At 42.3% G+C, this 18,433-nt stretch overlaps 1 protein-coding gene across 2 annotated transcripts in view; it reads right to left on the bottom strand.

Moving 5' to 3' along the window:
• SPPL2A (signal peptide peptidase like 2A) overlaps positions 1 to 18,433 on the bottom strand; it is a 57,898-nt gene that overhangs the window by 24,505 nt on the left and 14,960 nt on the right. Inside the window, exons 3-12 of one of the 2 annotated variants that reach the window (XM_073653095.1) lie at positions 18,131 to 18,313; positions 15,425 to 15,514; positions 15,160 to 15,293; positions 13,333 to 13,484; positions 11,678 to 11,774; positions 11,485 to 11,586; positions 9,294 to 9,375; positions 4,104 to 4,178; positions 3,077 to 3,133; positions 1,663 to 1,716 (exon numbers count right to left, since the gene is read on the bottom strand). In XM_073653095.1, coding sequence (XP_073509196.1) covers positions 1,663 to 1,716; positions 3,077 to 3,133; positions 4,104 to 4,178; positions 9,294 to 9,375; positions 11,485 to 11,586; positions 11,678 to 11,774; positions 13,333 to 13,484; positions 15,160 to 15,293; positions 15,425 to 15,514; positions 18,131 to 18,313 — 1,026 coding nt within the window. The remainder of the gene's footprint in view (positions 1 to 1,662; positions 1,717 to 3,076; positions 3,134 to 4,103; positions 4,179 to 9,293; positions 9,376 to 11,484; positions 11,587 to 11,677; positions 11,775 to 13,332; positions 13,485 to 15,159; positions 15,294 to 15,424; positions 15,515 to 18,130; positions 18,314 to 18,433) is intronic. The other variant, XM_073653096.1, reaches the window with a different exon arrangement.

Raw genomic sequence — 18,433 nt, 5'->3', positions numbered from 1 at the left:
TGGCCTCCCTACAATAGCTTTCAATGGCAATTAATAACAAGCTAGTGCAAATGTATACAGTCCATCAATGCTACCTGACTCCTAGCAAGTTATATAACCTGGCTAGATCCACCAATGCAGATTGCCATAGGTGTGGGGAAAAGGGGACAGATTTTATACACCTGATGTGGTATTGCCCTCCTATTGCAGACTTTTGAAAAGAGGTCACAGCTATCCTCATCGACATTATTCAACCCCCCTGAACCACTCTGCCCTAAGGTGTGTTTTATTAGGAATCCGTGATGAGGAGACCCAGCCTCATTACCCTCGCACTCTTTTCAGGGAAACATTGTTTTCGGCTCGCAAAGCAACTAAACAAAAAGAGGCCCTCCTCACCAATTCCTTCTCCCGACCACACAGTAATGAGCTCCTGCTGTTTACATACGGCCGGCAAGAGACCATGTAAGCAAATCAGAAGCTGCCATTGTCATGTGACATATTACAGACATCATGGCTACCATGACTGAGAGGCGATGTCAGTAGTACAGCATATCACTGCTGAGGACATTGATTGGCTGCGGAAGTCGCTTGCCAACCGCATGTAAACAAAGAGAGCCACAAGTGGGTCCGAGCTGGATCATCAAGGAAGAAATAAGGGAAAATAGCTTGGATTCTATCTCTTCGCCAGTTTGAGGCCAGTTTGGTACATAGGGAGGTGAATCACTAGAATTGGTTCCACCCATGAGGTACACCTTGTCGTTGGTGGATGGCTTATACACTTTTTGATCAAAAACACATTTTTACATGTGTGATAGTGGAATTTATATATTCATTAAAGGAATTGTCCAATACTAGGACAACCCTTTCTTGAACTAAATGTTTGGCCCCAGTAAAATAAAAAAAACCTATACTGACCTCCCGTACTGGCGCCGTTCCCGAGGTGTTGGCACTCGCTCTCCCCAGGGCTCCCGTGCTGTTGTGACAAGTGACTCCGTCGCCCAATCAGCCCTGGCGTCACTGTCTCCACAGATGAAGAGGAAGTCCAAGATCATGTTCAAGCTGTATGTAGGTGGGGACAGTGACGCCAGTGCTGATTGAGCGCAGGGCACCACATATAACACCGCACCAGAGCTAAGGGACCACGAGTGCCGACACAACTGGAACGGCGCTGGCACGGAAGGGGAGTATAGGTTTTTTTATTTTATCTGGGCCAAACATTTCGTTCAAGAAGGGGTTTTCCTAGTATTGGACAACCCCTTTAATGAATATATAAAATTCCATATGTAAAAATGTGTTTTGATTAGAAGTGTATAAGCCATCCACCAACGACAAGGTGTACCTCATGGGTGGACCCAATTCTAGAGATTCACATTGGCCATGGTGTACATGCACCTGTGCATTAATTAGCTTTTTTTTTATAATTACATTGGCAGCCGTTTGTAGAAAGCTGGATAATAAGATCTCCATTTACATTTCATAAAAATATCAACCTTTCCTTTGATTGATGAAATAGTGACTCAGACGCATATAGCATGACAGCAACAGATTATATGAAAATGCTATAACAAAAAAACAAGAAGTCAACATGATAATGAGCATGTATCTCATGTAGTGAATATACAGTAAGATCTTAAGAGTGTGATAAAAAGAGTCCATTGCAGACAATGGAAAGACAATCCTTACTTTCTCGAAGGTGGCTTGAGAGTCTGGAGGGACCTCCACATAGTTCTCACCATTCTAGGATCAAATCCAAGTCAAAGATATTTAATATCCAAAATGGATCAGCCAAACACAGGCCAGATTGTTATATTTATGTATTTGTATCTCTTAAGTCTACAGATTATGGTATAAAGCAATCACAGGCCGGAACATTGACCACTTCACACGTTTTGCCTTTAGGTCTTCTTACACAAAAATAACACTATGAACATTTCTACCTTGCAATGAACTGGTTAAACATACAGATACAGGACTGATCTCAATGTAAAGTGATGCCTTGCTAAAATTATTTCTGGCAGTGGTCTCTGGTCTGTAGTGTTCTTTTGCTCAGAGCAGCAAATGCCGGAGATTTGGCAGTATGTGGTATGGGCTGCTGCAGGAAGTGTATTCACATGGTGGCGTCTACTCCACCCTGCCTGCACATGGTGGCGTCTACTCCACCCTGCCTGCACATGGTGGCGTCTACTCCACCCTGCCTGCACATGGTGGCGTCTACTCCACCCTGCCTGCACATGGTGGCGTCTACTCCACCCTGCCTGCACATGGTGGCGTCTACTCCACCCTGCCTGCACATGGTGGCGTCTACTCCACCCTGCCTGCACATGGTGGCGTCTACTCCACCCTGCCTGCACATGGTGGCGTCTACTCCACCCTGCCTGCACATGGTGGCGTCTACTCCACCCTGCCTGCACATGGTGGCGTCTACTCCACCCTGCCTGCACATGGTGGCGTCTACTCCACCCTGCCTGCACATGGTGGCGTCTACTCCACCCTGCCTGCACATGGTGGCGTCTACTCCACCCGGGCTGCACATGATGGCGTCTAAGCCCCGCCTTCTTTGCACATGGTGGCGTCTACTCCACCCTGCCTGCACATGGTGGCGTCTACTCCACCCTGCCTGCACATGGTGGCGTCTACTCCACCCTGCCTGCACATGGTGGCGTCTACTCCACCCTGCCTGCACATGGTGGCGTCTACTCCACCCTGCCTGCACATGGTGGCGTCTACTCCACCCTGCCTGCACATGGTGGCGTCTACTCCACCCTGCCTGCACATGGTGGTTCATCAGCTGCAGTAGATGCAGAATATTTGTTATATCAACACATATTTTCTACAAGAAAATCCTAAGAAAGGTTTTCAAGAGTAAAGATGAACACACATTTCCTTTAGAAAGGATTCCAACATATTCAATATAGTTTAACATCTAAGGTGGATAATGCTTGGGGACAGCTCGAATGTCAGAATTGCTATATTTATTCTCTACAGAGGGAATTTTAAGTTACTTTCAGATCTGAATTACTAGACCAAAACAAAAATGACTGTAAATATAAATACAATATAGCCGGCATATCATTTATTTCTTTGGTGGAGTACATACCCTTTCTGTACTTCCTGACGGTCCAGCTGCCACTTCAATCATGATGCTCTGGCCATTCTGAAATTATCATTAAAAACAGAAAAAAACAACTCAGCAGAATAAAAGAATATCATACATACATACAAGAATACTGACCATTCTTTATAATGGTATGTGCACATGAAGTCTTTTTCAGACAGTTTCTGATTAAAACCCCCCCCCCCTTGAAAAAGCGCTCAGTAACGCTAAAAAACAACAAGCATATGCAGAGCAATGTCAAAACAACTTGCCGCGTATTTGTTCCATCTTTTGTAACTTCTTTTAACCACTTCAATCATTAAAAGCTGAAAAGTGGCTAAAATAGGTGACCGCTCCATTCTTCTGGTGGCTTGGAAGCCACCACTATGTTATATGAAAAATATGTCCAAAAAGACGTTAGAAAAGTTGCTTCAGTAAAAACACCGTTGGAGTTTTTATAAGGTATATCAGCGTCTAAAGACGTTGTGTGCATGTACTCATACTTCGACTCCACATGTATAATTCCCATAGAAAGTAACATTTGTTACTAACATATTTCCATGAATCCAGTAAACAGTTTTTCTGTTTTGCACCCTTGAAGGAACGCTCAGGATCTGTTCTTGTTCTTTCTAGCAATTCCCTTGTTTATAAGTTTACGAAAGTCCCAGTGATTTCTACGTGAAATCCATCAACATAACTTCAGTATACAGAAATCTTTGGAGCACAGGAGATCTCGTAAAAAATTAGAGAGATTCTGTGCAAATATAAATGAGAATTAACAAGTATCATGTAACATGGAGGGCAAACCCTTTACAAAGCCTCTTGGCTATGTTCTTTCTAAAGTGCAACATACTTTGTATATGAATCATGAAGTGACATAAGGATAAGAAAGGTGGCTGACTGACTCAGTACTTTGCACAAAATGTAAGAGGTGTGCCGGAATAACGTTAATCCAGCATTAATGGTTTCTATATTCATTTATGAAAGTCAACATTAATGTATCCATTTCTCTAGCAGTTTTATTACATACCTTTGTGAAGAATGGAGTTATGAAGACAAAGAATACATCATAGAGAAGCAAGAGGCCGAGGAGAATGACACATGCCTGTAGTCAGATAAAGAGGCACAAATGAAACAAATATGTTTCTTGAAAAGTATATAAGCAATATACAGAGTATTAACAGGCAGAAAGAATGCTATCGGGATCCATATAAAACTTAGAAAATATTTATCTGTCCAATTCCGAAAAAATGGTGTTCAACCCTTCCACACCCCAACTCAACACAACAGGTACCTTTGTTGGTACCCCCAGAAGAAGCCACAGGATGAAACTCACATTGAGGACTGAGGTGGAGACTTGTCCCTGTTTGCTATCGTTTTGTCTGTAGCTCAGTATGGGTTACCAGATAACTTTGCTTTCCATAGTAACTTATTCCCAATGGAGTATTACTGTTATATCTTTTTATATCTCTTGATTCGGAGACCAGTACATTATATACAGTTAGGACCAGAAATATTTAAATAGTGACCGAATCTTCGTGATTTGGGCTCGGCATGCTACTATGTTTGATTTAAAATGAAACAACTAAGATGCAACTGAAGTATAGATTTTCAGCTTTAATTAAAGGGGGTTTAGGATTTGCAACCATTTTTCTGCAAAGCCTCCTCATTTCAGAGGCTCAAAAGTAATTGGACACATTAACTCTACCGTAGCTAAAATGTTCATTTTTAATACTTTGCAGAGAATCCTTTGTAGGCAATGATAGCCTGAAGTCTGGAAGGCATGGGCGTCATTAAACACTAGGTTTCCTACTTTATGATTCTTTGCCAGGCCTTTACTGCAGCTGTCTTCACTTGTTGCTTGTTTGTGGGTCTTTCTGCCTTAAGTTTTGTCTTAAACATTTGAAATGCATGCTCGATGGGGCTGAGATTTGGTAATTGACTTGGCCATTGCAGAATATTCCACTTCTTTGCCTTAGAAAACTCCTGGGTTGCTTTCAAAGTTTTTTTTGGGTTATTGTCCATCTGTACTGTGAAGCACCGTCCAATCAACCTTGTTGCATTTGGTTGAATCTGAGCAGAAAGTATAGTCCTGTACACTGCATACTTCACTCTTCGGCTTCTGTTTTCAGTCACATCATCAATAAACACTAGGGACCCAGTGCCATTGGAAGCCATGCATGCATGCTCGTGCCATCACACTGCCTCCACCATGCTGTACAGAGGAGGTGGTGTGCTTTGGATCATGAGCTGTTCCAAGCCTTTTCCATAGGTCTTCTTCCCATCATTCTGGTACAGGTTGATTTTAAATTTCATATCTCCAAAGAATGTTTTTCAGAACTGGGTTGGCTTCTTTAGATGTTTTTTTCACAAAGTCTAATCTGGCCTCAGGGCTATGGAGTCAGAGTCATGGAGTCGGTGTTTATTTTGTTGGAGTCAGTATAAAATAGACTGACTCAGACTCCTAAAATATATAATACATTGGGTTCAGTAGTACAATGCAGGATGTGCTGTAAAGTTTTTCATAAGAATTTGGGAAAGTTATGAAATGTCCTGTAAATGTCTTTTCTATACCTGATCTAAGGATCTCGGCTTTTAATTGAGATGAATCTGTGCTGCACTTTATGCACACGCTCAGTAGTGAGGCAGGGCTGTGGAGTCGGAGTCAGGGAAATTGAGGAGTCGGAGGTTTTGCTTACCGACTCCACAGATCTGTCTGACCTTTCTATTTTTATGGCTAATTAATGGTTTGCACCTTGTGGTAAATCCCCTGTATTTGCTCTCATGAAGACTTCACTTCATGGTAGACTTAGATATTCAAACACCTACTTCCTGGAGAGTGGTCTTCACTTGGGTGAATGTTGAGAAGGGGTTTTTCTTCACCACTGAAAGGATTCTGAGATCATCCACCACTGTTGTCTTCCATGGACGTCCAACCTCACCAGTGCGCTCTTTTTTTTTTTGCAGAATGTATCACTCCGAATATTTCTGCTATTTCTCTGATGGATTTCAGCCTAATGGTCTGTTCCTCTTCCATTGAGAGTTCCTTTGACCGCATGTTGTTGGTTCACAGCTACAGCTTCCAAATGCAAATGTCGCACCTGGAATCAGCGCCAGACCCTTTACCTGCTCAATTGATAACGGATTAACTAGGGAAAAGCCCATGCAGTCCTTTAAAGAGCTTTTGAGAAATATTGCCCAATTACTTTTGGTCCCTTTAAAAAGAGGCAGCTACATATTAAAGAGCTGCAATTTCTAAACCCTTACTGCAATTAGGATGTGAATACCCTCAAGTTAAAGCTGAGATTCCATTCTTTGAGCCCATATTGATTATATAACTGTATCTTGAATATGTTTTGGTAAACAGCTAAAATGCCAAAACTTGTGTCACTGTCTAAATATTTTTCGACCTAACTGTATATTAAGCCATTATAGAAGCCAGCCTGGTTTGGCATATGTTTGCAAAGTGCAATTTTGTAAGTATAATTAGTTCTTTTATGTAGGACTGGTCAAATCTCAATTTATTTTGTTAATTACAGACTTTTTTCAATTTTAATCTTGATTTTTTTCTCCTTTTGCTAATCTTAGTCTAGATAAGCAACAACCAAAAAATACTCACCTTCCCTGACACTTCTGTGGTGAAGCTTCCCTGGACTCCTGCCATTCTCTGAATCCAGGCCCTCAGTAATAAAGTGTCATTACATGTGATTACCCCAGAAGCGCCAGGTAAAGAACCTGTAATCCACACCAAAATCTGCATGATGTGGTGTGGATCTGCCATGCGGATTTCCCCATGGCTTTCTCTGGACTTTATGTGGAGATTTTCAACAATATATCCCATTTGTGTGAATCCTCCTTATGAATGAGTCCACCACAATTTTTTAATAAACTCCAGTAGACTGGAAGACTGGGAAAGCAGGAAAGAGGGGTCAGGAATAATCATTATTGCAGGTTATGAAGGTGAAAAGCCAAGGAGACCAAACACAAAAGGGAATGTTGTGCAAAGAAAATCAACTTGGATGCAGAAAGGGATGTAAGGGTTAACCTTGGTACACACAGAAAGGTAAAGGGATGAGGACAATGTACTACTTAAAGCAGGGATGTCAAACTCAAACACACAGAGGGCCAAAATGAAAAACTTGGACAAAGTCGCGGGCCAACCAGTATACAGCATTACGGGCCCCACGTAGTCCCCCTACACAGTATTACGGGCCCCACGTAGTCCCCCCACACAGTATTACGGGCCCCTCGTAGTCCCCCCAAACAGTATTACGGGCCCCTTGTAGTCCCCCCCACACACAGTATTACGGGCCCCACGTAGTCCCCCGACACAGTATTATGGGCCCCACGTAGTCCCCCCACACAGTATTATGGACCCCACGTAGTCCCCCCACACAGTATTACGGGCCCCACTTAGTCTTCCCACACAGTATTACGGGCTCCACGTAGTCCCCCCACACAGTATTACGGGCCCCATGTAGTCTCCCCATACAGTATTACGGGCCCCACAAAGTCCTCCACACAGTATTACAGGCCCCACATAGTCCTCCATACAGTATTATGGGCCCCACGTAGTCCCCCCACACAGTATTACGGGCCCCACGTAGTCTTCCCACACAGTATTACGGGCCCCTTGTAGTCCCCCCCCAACACAGTATTATGGGCCCCACGTAGTCCCCCCACACAGTATTATGGGCCCCACGTAGTCCCCCCACACAGTATTACGGGCCCCACGTAGTCTTCCCACACAGTATTACGGGCCCCACGTAGTCCCCCCCAACACAGTATTATGGGCCCCACGTAGTCCCCCCACACAGTATTATGGGCCCCACGTAATCCCCCCACACAGTATTACGGGCCCCACGTAGTCCCCCCACACAGTATTACGGGCCCCACGTAGTCCCCCCACACAGTATTACGGGCCCCACGTAGTCTTCCCACACAGTATTACGGGCCCCACGTAGTCCCCCCACACAGTATTACGGGCCCCATGTAGTCTCCCCATACAGTATTACGGGCCCCACAAAGTCCTCCACACAGTATTACAGGCCCCACATAGTCCTCCATACAGTATTATGGGCCCCACATAGCCCTCCATACAGTATTATGGCCCCACATAGGGGTGGGGGTTATGGTGTTGCAGGCCAAATATAACAGTTTGACATGTATGACTTAAAGGGACTCAGAATGACTGTTCAAACAAATACAGGCGCTTGGTGCATCATGGCGGGGGTCAATCATTTAAACACACCTTCCCACCTACTTGTTTTTCACCCATCTCCACCATTCCCTGGCTCTATGAAGCCAGAACTGTCAATCAAAGAGGAGGGAGGGTACTGTACTTGGTTTGAACAGCCATTCTGTGTTGATGGAGTTTCTTTAATGGGAAAGGAGGGAACACAAGCAATTAAGGGTGGAGGGGCATGGGGAACCAGGGAAGACAGACACATAGTTGACATGAGTGGAGGTTCACTTCATTGTTGCGCACAGAATGCATCAGAAATACTTAGCATCAGCTTTAAGTGTTATCTGCCATCAGTCTGATCTGACTGGACAAGTTTCAGGGAGTGGCAGCAGGTACAAACAGTCGTGATCCTGTTATTAGGGGGTTAAATGAGTGAGGCAGCTAAAGTGCTGCAGCCCTGGCATATCTCTGGCCACATCTCCTCCAAGATATTCCTGGGAACCCATCCACATGGCAGCTGCTTCTAGGTCAGGTGTAGGTGCTGGTTACAAGCCTCTGACTGCCGCTATATGTTTGGTAGGATAAGGCTCAAGCTACATTGTGCATTCAGTCTGGTGTAAAGCTGGGATTACATGTGTGGACTGCAGCAGCTACATTACTGCAGGTCGGTACATGCCCCTATCTGGTGGTCGTTTCATGGCTCGGAGAAATCAACCATCCACAATTCTACGCACATGGAAGGATTTATAAGATTATCGCTCTGTGAACATAAAATGTCACGTTGTCATCACTACACAGGACCATGTGCTGCCGATAATGATGAATTTTATGCCGGTTTAAAAATCATTGCTCTTCACGAATGAGCGTTTTGTTTGTTGGGCGTTTACCAGCCTGTTTAAATGGCCAGTTAGCTGGGAATGAGCCTTCCTAGGACAGAGACCACGACCAATGCCCCTTCACACCCAGTCACCATCTCCTGACTTTGATAAATGATAAGAAAAAATGAAAAATGTGTTCAGATTTTTTTTTCCTCACCTTGAAATTTGGCATTCTTAAAGTTTTAATAAAGTTAAGGCAAAATGCAATCCCCAGAATATCCTGAAGTATCCAAATCCACCTAAACAAACGAAAAAAATGATAAGAATAATCACAAGGGAGTTTTATTTCAAAAGAAACAAATGTAAAAAGCATATTAATTCCTTCATGACCAGGCCTGAAAAAGAAGGCCTTGAAGACTGGCCGACTTGTATTTTTGACTTTGCACATTTCAGCTGTATAAAGTCTTGTTTTATGCAGTGGAAATTTTCAGATTTTTCGGCACGATTTGGGGTTGTGCAATCTATATAGTTTTCTTTTTTCTTGACAATATTTTTTTACTACTAAATTATGTCACACTAAATAACCTGTTGAATTTAAGAGACACTCCTTCTGCCCCACACTGATCTATCTGATGATTGCAGGGCAGGAGAGAAAGCTGAACCTGCTCTTCACTACAGCTGAATGGGACCTGCACAGTCCTCACCATATTGCACTAACAACTACCCGATACGCCCAATAGAGCTCCTAAGAACACTTTATTGATCCATTGGAATACTGACCCCCTGCTTATTTATTCAGATTAGAAAGTCTTAAATAGTAGAAAATATATTTTTCTTATTTTCTGATGTCTAAATAAGGTATTTCTCGTAGTAAAGTGCGTCTTATAATTGAAAAAAAATATGGTAATTCATAAGTTTATTAAAATTATGTGGATATCATATGTGTACAGCCCTCTATAGAGACTTACTAGCAGAGCTGACTGGGATTATCACAGACCCAACAGCTATTGTATGCTTGTTAAACATTGCTGATGCTCAAATTCACTATATAGCACTCATTAAAAGGAGATCTGTCAGTACATATTTGCTATGCAATCTGAAAAAAACATGATGTAGGGGAAGAGAGCCTGATTCCAGTGATGTATCACTTACTGGACCGGGTGTTGCGGTTTCAACATCAAATAAAAATCTGTGTTTTATCAGCAGCAGACCAGTGTTTTATGGCAGGAGACCAGTTGTCATGTACCATGTAGTCCTCCTGCGCTATGTAACCCCGTCCCCACCACTAATTAGCAATTTTCTGCCTATGCACAGTGTACACAGAAAGCTGCCAATCAGTGGTGTGGGCGGGGTTGTACAGAGCTCAGCGTTCCAAGCACTGCTAGTTCTGCAGCAGAGAAAACTGTGATTGTGTCAAAATGACAGCAAGCAGCTCAACCAGTGAGACATCGCTGGAATCAGGGTCTCGGCCCTTATAGCTAACTGGTAGCAGATTACATAGCAAAAACTTGGTGACAGATTCCCTTTAAGTGTTATGTAAATGGCAACAGAGAAGACAGAAAACGTGGTAAAAAGCTTCGGTTTTTTCCTTTGGATTAATGGCTGATGCTACCATTGCAGGAACAACAAAGCAGTGTTGTCAAAAGAAATGTTTGCAGTCTAGGGACTTGCACAGTTTTCAGTCAAAAGACAGTGGCCGTTTGTGAAAAAAGTTAAAGGGAACCTGTCACCAGATAAAAAAAACACTATTAACCTGCAGATATGGGGTTAATCTGCAGGTTAATAGCGTTACTAACCTGCTCAGCACCGGCACGCAGCCGGGAGAACTGAACTTTATTATCCCCCACTGACTATGGAGAGCGGCGGCTGTAACCGCACCCCCGGCCCTGACTGACAGCCGGCCCTAATGTAGAGCCATTGCCGGGGGGGGCGGTGTGTTTATGACACAGAATCCACTATTCATGATAGGTGATGGCCGCAGCTCACCTCCTCCCCTCCTTTCACAATAACCTGTGCCCTAGACAATGAGTCAGAGCCAGTCCATTGCAGACTATGTCCGTGTGGCTGCTGTAAAAACAGGAGATAGGTGTCTAGTATAAAGCATACTGCCAGGGTGAAACATTGGAAGGTTTCTGAATTTCTTTTATAAATATAGATTATAGTATGAAAATTTAAAAAGAAAAAAAAACGCCTTAAACAACAGGTCACTTTCTGATGGCGCATTCCCTTTATATCTGGAGCACATTGTAACTATGCAGAGTATGTGCCCACTTCAAACACACATGCATTTACATGCTTATCTCCACTGACAGCTGAACCAGCACCACGTGCACACTATTAATAGGATAGTGGAAAATGTTCCACGTGCACTTAAAAATACAGATCAGTTAGTATCACACACACAGTACCTGTCTTCGTTCCGAAATACTGCCCAAGTCACAGACACGGCGGCACAAAAGGCCGCCAGGAAGACCAGCCGCACTTCTGCACTTTTACTAAAGCATGAAATTCTGGAAAATAAATATCAAACGTATGTTAACATATATTATGTAAGAGAAGCCTTCATTAAAAAAAAAAGAAAAAAAATAGAATTATACAGACCTGCATCTTCCGTATGGGATGTATTGGATCAGAGCAGAGAGACAATTGAACATGCTCATTGCAGATGCCAAGCAAAACACAGAGATGATAACGTACACTGGAAACAGAGGAGAAACAAGGAGAATTAGTATATACCCAATGTAAAATCTATTATGGAATTATAAAGAGTTTTTTTAACTGTCATGTTATTTGGTGACTGTAAAAAAAAAATTATGTAAATAAATCCGCTAGAGCCCCCCCTTATGGGGACAAATAAAATTCTAGCAGGTAATGGTTTGTAACATAGCACATATTAGATCCGTTTTTTCTATTTCTAAGAAGCAAGAAAATAATTCACTGCATGAGACTTAGCTTGAGGCCTCGGCCCCACTATCAGTATTTGGTCAGTATTTTTTCTCAGGAGTGGGAGCCAAAACTAGGTGAGGAACAATCAGAGAAAATGTATAATAGAAACAAGTCACCAATTCTGCATTTATCACCCACTCCTGGTTTTGTCTCCCACTCCTGAGAACAAATACTGACTGAATACTGACCGAATACTGATAGTGGGGCCGTGGCCTTAAAGCTCCACTTTGGGTCCTTATGCGCCAATGTGACCAATAAGCAGGTTGTCACTTCATCTGACCACTAATATCTGGGTGCTGCAAACATGACATTACTATGGATAATAATCCAACGTTTCGACTAATGCAAAGATCTTTATGTAGGACTTGTGTTAGAAGCTGGCAGGACAGAGGAGGTAAAGAATAGCGGCACTAAGCCATGTGTGTTAGTACCGCCATACCTTGCTTCCTCTGCCCCAAAAGCTTCTAACACAGATGATAATGATAATTTGCTTAGGTTGAAATATATCTATATACCAGACTGGCAGATCATATACTAAAATTCATAACTCAAAGTGATTTTGATTGCCTTCATTTCCTTCAGTGTTGTGATTTCTCATTGAAGTTATGTCATGTCAGGTCCTTTCCCCTTTCATGGACCAATTAGAAAAGTGATTCTGGCTTCTCTCCTGATAGTGAATGACTATGGAAAAGATGTCACCACGACCATGTGGAATGAAGTCAGGATGACAAATTATTGCGACCTACTAATCTCTGGAGTGTTTTCAACTTTAAAGGTAAACTTATTATTTCTCGCGAGTTGTAGGACTGAAGAGCTGCTCAGACAATCCTTAAGGGGAACCGGTCATGTTGGCAGATGCTCTTAACCTGTAGATATGGGGTTAATCGGCCTACTAATAGCGCTAAAGCTGTGTGGCCGTCATACCGAAAGCCCGGCTACTGGGAGGAAATGAACTTTATTCTTCCGGGCAGTCTTAAGTGGTTTCATGCATTTCTTTTTCAAAAAGTCACATGCTTTGCAACATTTTGAAAAAGATTCGACTTTTTTGCTTAAAAAGTCTAAAAAATAGTTAATGAAAAGAAAGAGACCATTTTTGACTTTGCAGCAAAGTCATGAACCATTTTGGTGAATATGGCAAGATAAACAGCATGGAATACATAGCAGAAGACAAAAAAAAGGAAAAGTGACTTAAATAAAAACACAAATGATGAATCGAAGCCTTTAATACTAGATAGTCATTCATCATCAACTTAAAAGTCAAACACTGAGATAAATACCATAAGAGCAAACCTGAGCTAAACAATACTTACCCAACCACTTATAGAAGAAGTAAAGTAGAAGTAACATGACGCAGCATATAACTACAAACAGGATGACAGTAAAAGGGGTGAATGTCACATTATCGTCTTTCTTCTTCCCGCCTTCATTTTCCCCTGTGCTTTGGGAGGGTCTTAAGTCTTCCCTGCAATAAAAAGTTGATATTTTACTTACTTTTTTGTCTGCACAGTAAAATCCTCGATTGGAAATATTTACCTATCATAACACATTTCCCTAAATCATTTACATGAATTATACATTGTTCTGTAAACTACCAACTAAATAAATAAGAAAATAATATGTTTCCCTCTCATGAACGGTAGATAAAATAGCTTTTGGACAGCTGTTCATGCATGTGTTCCCAAAAACATACAAGAAAAGATAAGCCAACGTGTTTATTTCAATATGAAGACGCTGCAAGAGTCTATCTTTTGGGGAAACCAAGGATCAGGCATGTTAACAAGCCTACATGCCCATCCTTTGTTGGCCATGCAAGCAGACATCATATGACTTTTGGAAAGCCCCATACACACTAGCTTATTGGCAGGATATTTCTTTCTATTCCTAGCTTTACCTCTTTGTGAATGGCTATACGGTGCAGTGGCTATACGTAGGGCTGTATGGGTGCAGATCATCAGTATGGAGGCCCCTGAGGCTGTTTTGTAGCATACTAGATGAATAACAGTGTAAGTTGATATCAAGGTATATAGGCTGTATGTGATATTATATGGAAGTGTACTGGCGATGGTCATATGTGAATTCATGGTATGGTACACTTTCTGCATGGTAATACATGAAGTCATATGGAGGTATACTAGGACTATAGTGGTGTATAAAGCCTGTCCCAGGTTGTTACACAACTGCTGAACAGCCGTTTAGTATATATGCATATACAAACTGATTGTCAGTGGTTTACTGGACTGTGTAGATAGGCTGACAAATGCTGTATGCGCACAGAAAGATGGTTAAGACAATCGTTCTGTGCCCATAAAATATTATGCTCGTGGAAGAACATCACCTGATTATACGGGGGCAACATACTGCCAATAATAATTGTTTTAGCATACTTACAGGTCATTGCATTTTGTTTGTTCATTGGGTGAGTGCCATCCTTTTTAAAAGGGACAATAGTCAGGAACAATGCTTCCTATGAATGCTCATTCCCAGATTATTGGCTCTTGTAAATGGGCTATAGGAGGAGCGTGAGACTATATAGACACACATGCCAGACATATGGCAGTGTGCAGAGCTATAGATACACCCTGGACCAGGGGCAGCCACAGGGGCCCAAAAGGTAAAGGGGCCACTACCACCTCCAAAGCAAGTGGAACTGTGCATTACGATGAGCTGTTGGTCTGTTCTTGCACAGGGGCCTCTTCTGTCTGTGTCCGTCAGTGCCCTGGACCTTTAGTGTTGTGTGAGGCCATATATAGATATTCACACTGTCTCATCGAACTCTCCCGTATCTCTTCCTATTCGATTTGCCTATGTCACATATATTCGCCATTACACGTGGGAGACTTTGCTATTAGGGAACTGTGTGGACTGAAGTTCTCTCTGCATTTCTAGATATCAGAGTGTTAGTCCTTGTACTATTACTGAGCAGCTAGAGCTTGTACTAGGTCAGATTCCAATAGCCGCCATATATAAAGTGATTATTGTTTATGTCGTGCCATAATAATTAGGTTTAGATAAGCCGAGCAGTTTACAAAGGTGAAAGTACAGTGCTGAGTATGTGACAAGTGCATTATTGGAGAAGCAGGTCACATAGCAGTATTCTTCTGCAGAGGTGATGTGGTATCACCTTCCTGCACACTTACAGCTCTGATACTCCACTCCAGTAGCCACCAAGTGCCACAGTGAACACGGAGATAAGGAATATGACCAGCATGCTGTAATCGAACAATGGAGGCGATGGAGAATACATTGTCACATTAATATTCTTTCCAACATCCTAAGAAGAGAAGAAAAAAAGAAAAGCTGTTGATTACTCATATTCTGGTTTTAGTTTTACTGAATGCACACGTGGAAGCACCGGAACCCTTTCCCTCCCAGGCCAACCCATTGTATATAAATGACACATACCTGCTCCATGCCACGGATGTCTCCATATTTCACATACGCAATAGGTATTGTAAGGCTTTCATATCCACTTCTGTTGTCTGTGGGACGAGGCTGTAATAGATGGGAAAGTATTAATAACATTAACGCTGGAATTCTATAAATTCACAAGGCCTGGTAATAACGCTGAGCTCCGGAAACATGGTGTCCTCCAGACTAATACATCTCATATGGGACAAATAGGAATACAATCATAAGACTAAGAATCGCTGACCGTTACTCCCTACTTGGGTAATATTTCCCGATTTTGGCCAAATATTACTCCTGTTCTTTATACAGGCCATGGGCCTCATTTATGAAAAGGGGAGAAACGCCGACCTTGTTGGACACAGCAACAGTCAGTCCATCATTCACTTATCCAGAACTCATAATAAAAGTCTATACACATTCATTCCCCTACAGGGCCAAATTGTGACGGCTAGATGACAGAGTTAACGCATTTACAAAATGGCAGGTCTTGTGGTGTGTTACCGGTATGCAGTGCTTAGTCACGATCAAAAGTAGGGACAACCTGTTAATCGGTGACCATGCACGCCAAAGGCTCAATGATCAGGAGTGAAGGCTATTCTATCTGAATGTAAGAGAATGAGAAGTCCTAATATTCTGAACAGCCATGTTAAACCTAGCAGCCATCTTGTTTAGAAGTTTGAGAATTGAGTTTTGCAGCTAATGAGATGCATGTCCTACACATGTCCTAATCACAATGGAGCCAAAAAATGATGTCAGTGCCATTAGCAGGTATGGTGGTATACACAAAGGTTAATAGCAGCAGCTGCAAGTCAATGTGAGAGTAAATAAGTGGTGTTATAGGGTAGTAAATAAGGTTATTGTAATTGTTGTATAGAAATTAGGACAATATAGTTGTCAATATGTCATTTCTTAAGTAAGGACATGGGGATTTATGGATTTAATGGAGTTTGGTAAAAATACTCATGAATATTGTCATGTTGCATTATCACATTGTTGTTCTGAAATGCACGTCCTCCCTGCAGTATGATGTTATCATGTATACGCCTTTTGCCGCAATATGTAGTTCCTTTGTTTAAGCTATGCATAAAAAGGCTCTGATACTGTTGTTCGGGGCCATTCTATCCCCAGTCTACAGGCAGTCCACCGTCAAGGCCCCACCATTGCCAGACCGAAGTCACACCATGGCCAGACCATCGCCAGATATCCCAATGCTGTTTTGCTTATCTAGACACCTGCGAGTGTCAAGTGTATTTTCCCTGTCTGCATTCTGAACTCTTCTGCCGCGTACCTCTGAATAAACTTCATTCTCTGCTAATTATCTACACTGTTTTCCAGGCTCTTTCAGCTCCTAGTAAGAACTTTCTTACACTGAACAGCTATCCAAAATGCTGAAATGTTAATGCCAACTATGATAGAAAGGTGTCAGAAGACACAGCGCATCACAGCGTGTTGTATACCCACAGACTGGTCATTGAGCCCAAGATGACCACTGTCCACCAATGAAAGTGTCTACAATGGACGTCTGAGCAACAGAACTAGAGTAAGAAGGAATGGAAGAAGGTGGCCTAATCTGACCCAATTTTCCTTCACATCATGTGGACAGATCAGGGCATGTTCATCATTTACAGAAGAAGGGATGGCACAATGAGAAGAAGGCATCCTGGTGGAGGCATCGTGATGCTGTGGGCAATGTCCTGCTGGGGCACCTTGGGTGCAGGATTCATGTGGATGTTACTATGATATGCATCACCTACATAAACAATATTGTTGACCAAAGACACCACTTTATGGCAGCAGCTTCGTTCAGCAGGATAATACACCTTGCCACATTGCAAATGTGGTTCAAGAACAGGACAAATAATTCAAGTTGCTGACATGATCCCACACACTGAGCATCTGTTGGATGTAATAAGTCCATGCCTCAATAGGTCAGAACAGCTTTGTCAGCATACTGGGGCCTCTACAATGTTATGGCTCATCAGTATATACTTTATTGGGGGACATTACTCGAAGTTTATTAAACTGAGAATGGTCCTTTACCATGTGCAACCTGTGCAGTATCACATGGTGCTGAAAATATTGCCAAAAGTGGCTCGGTACCAAGGATTGTGACCACCAATACTTTTTACATTTATCGTACACTTTTATTTTTTAACCATTGTAGATCACGACTATTGGTTACTTTATGTATGGCGCTGCTATCTGTCTACTATTTGGTGGGAAGTACATGAGTGGCACTGCTATTTAAGCACTGTAAATTATATTTTTTCTTTCGCTGTATGGTGATGAAGAGCAGAGTTATTTACGACACCAACTAGTGTTATAAAAATTGCACCCATATTCCCTTCCTCATTAACTGTTTACTTTCCCTTCTAATGCAGGAAGTAAACTTTAAGAGCAGTTTCCATGATACTAATAATCGAGAGCCCGACGTTTTGACGGATGGCACCAGATTCACACACAGGCTAGCCCGGCAATGTTTTCCCTCACTGGCTTTATGTATAATGCACACCTATTTAATTGCTAACGGTTAACGCCCATGAAGAAACTGCAAGAGGGATAACTAAGTGGCATCGTACCGCGAACATAAAAGTTGGTGAAGATCATTATTAATCTGTATACCGGTAAGTCTGACTGCAAAATTAGGATTTTAACATGAAAGTCATGAAACTCTTTCAGCAGTGAAATCCAGACACCTACCAGACCATCCTTACTTGCCACAAGTAACATCTTTGCATTGTTGCTCTGAGCAATCCTCGCTTTGTCCAAAATGGAGCAATTGCCCACCATCACCACTACGGCTTTATCCTTCATGCTTGTGGTGGGTACTTCGGTCTCGCTGCACAGCCAGACAGTAGTTATATTTACTAGCTTGTAGTACATCTAAAAGAAAAGATCATCCATGTCAATTAATTAAATAACTATTAAGTCATTCTTACTTAGCCTCTGCTACGGAACTTGTGCTGTGTGTAGTCCATGAGGGTTACAGTGCTGTCTCAAGGG

Source organism: Phyllobates terribilis, unplaced genomic scaffold, assembly GCF_046119375.1.
Source record: "Phyllobates terribilis strain yellow unplaced genomic scaffold, ASM4611937v1 Scaffold_11__3_contigs__length_659146591, whole genome shotgun sequence".
Taxonomy (NCBI): Eukaryota; Metazoa; Chordata; class Amphibia; order Anura; family Dendrobatidae; genus Phyllobates; species Phyllobates terribilis.
The sequence above is the reverse complement of the archived record's forward strand: the minus strand, read 5'-3'. Positions and strand labels throughout refer to the sequence as shown.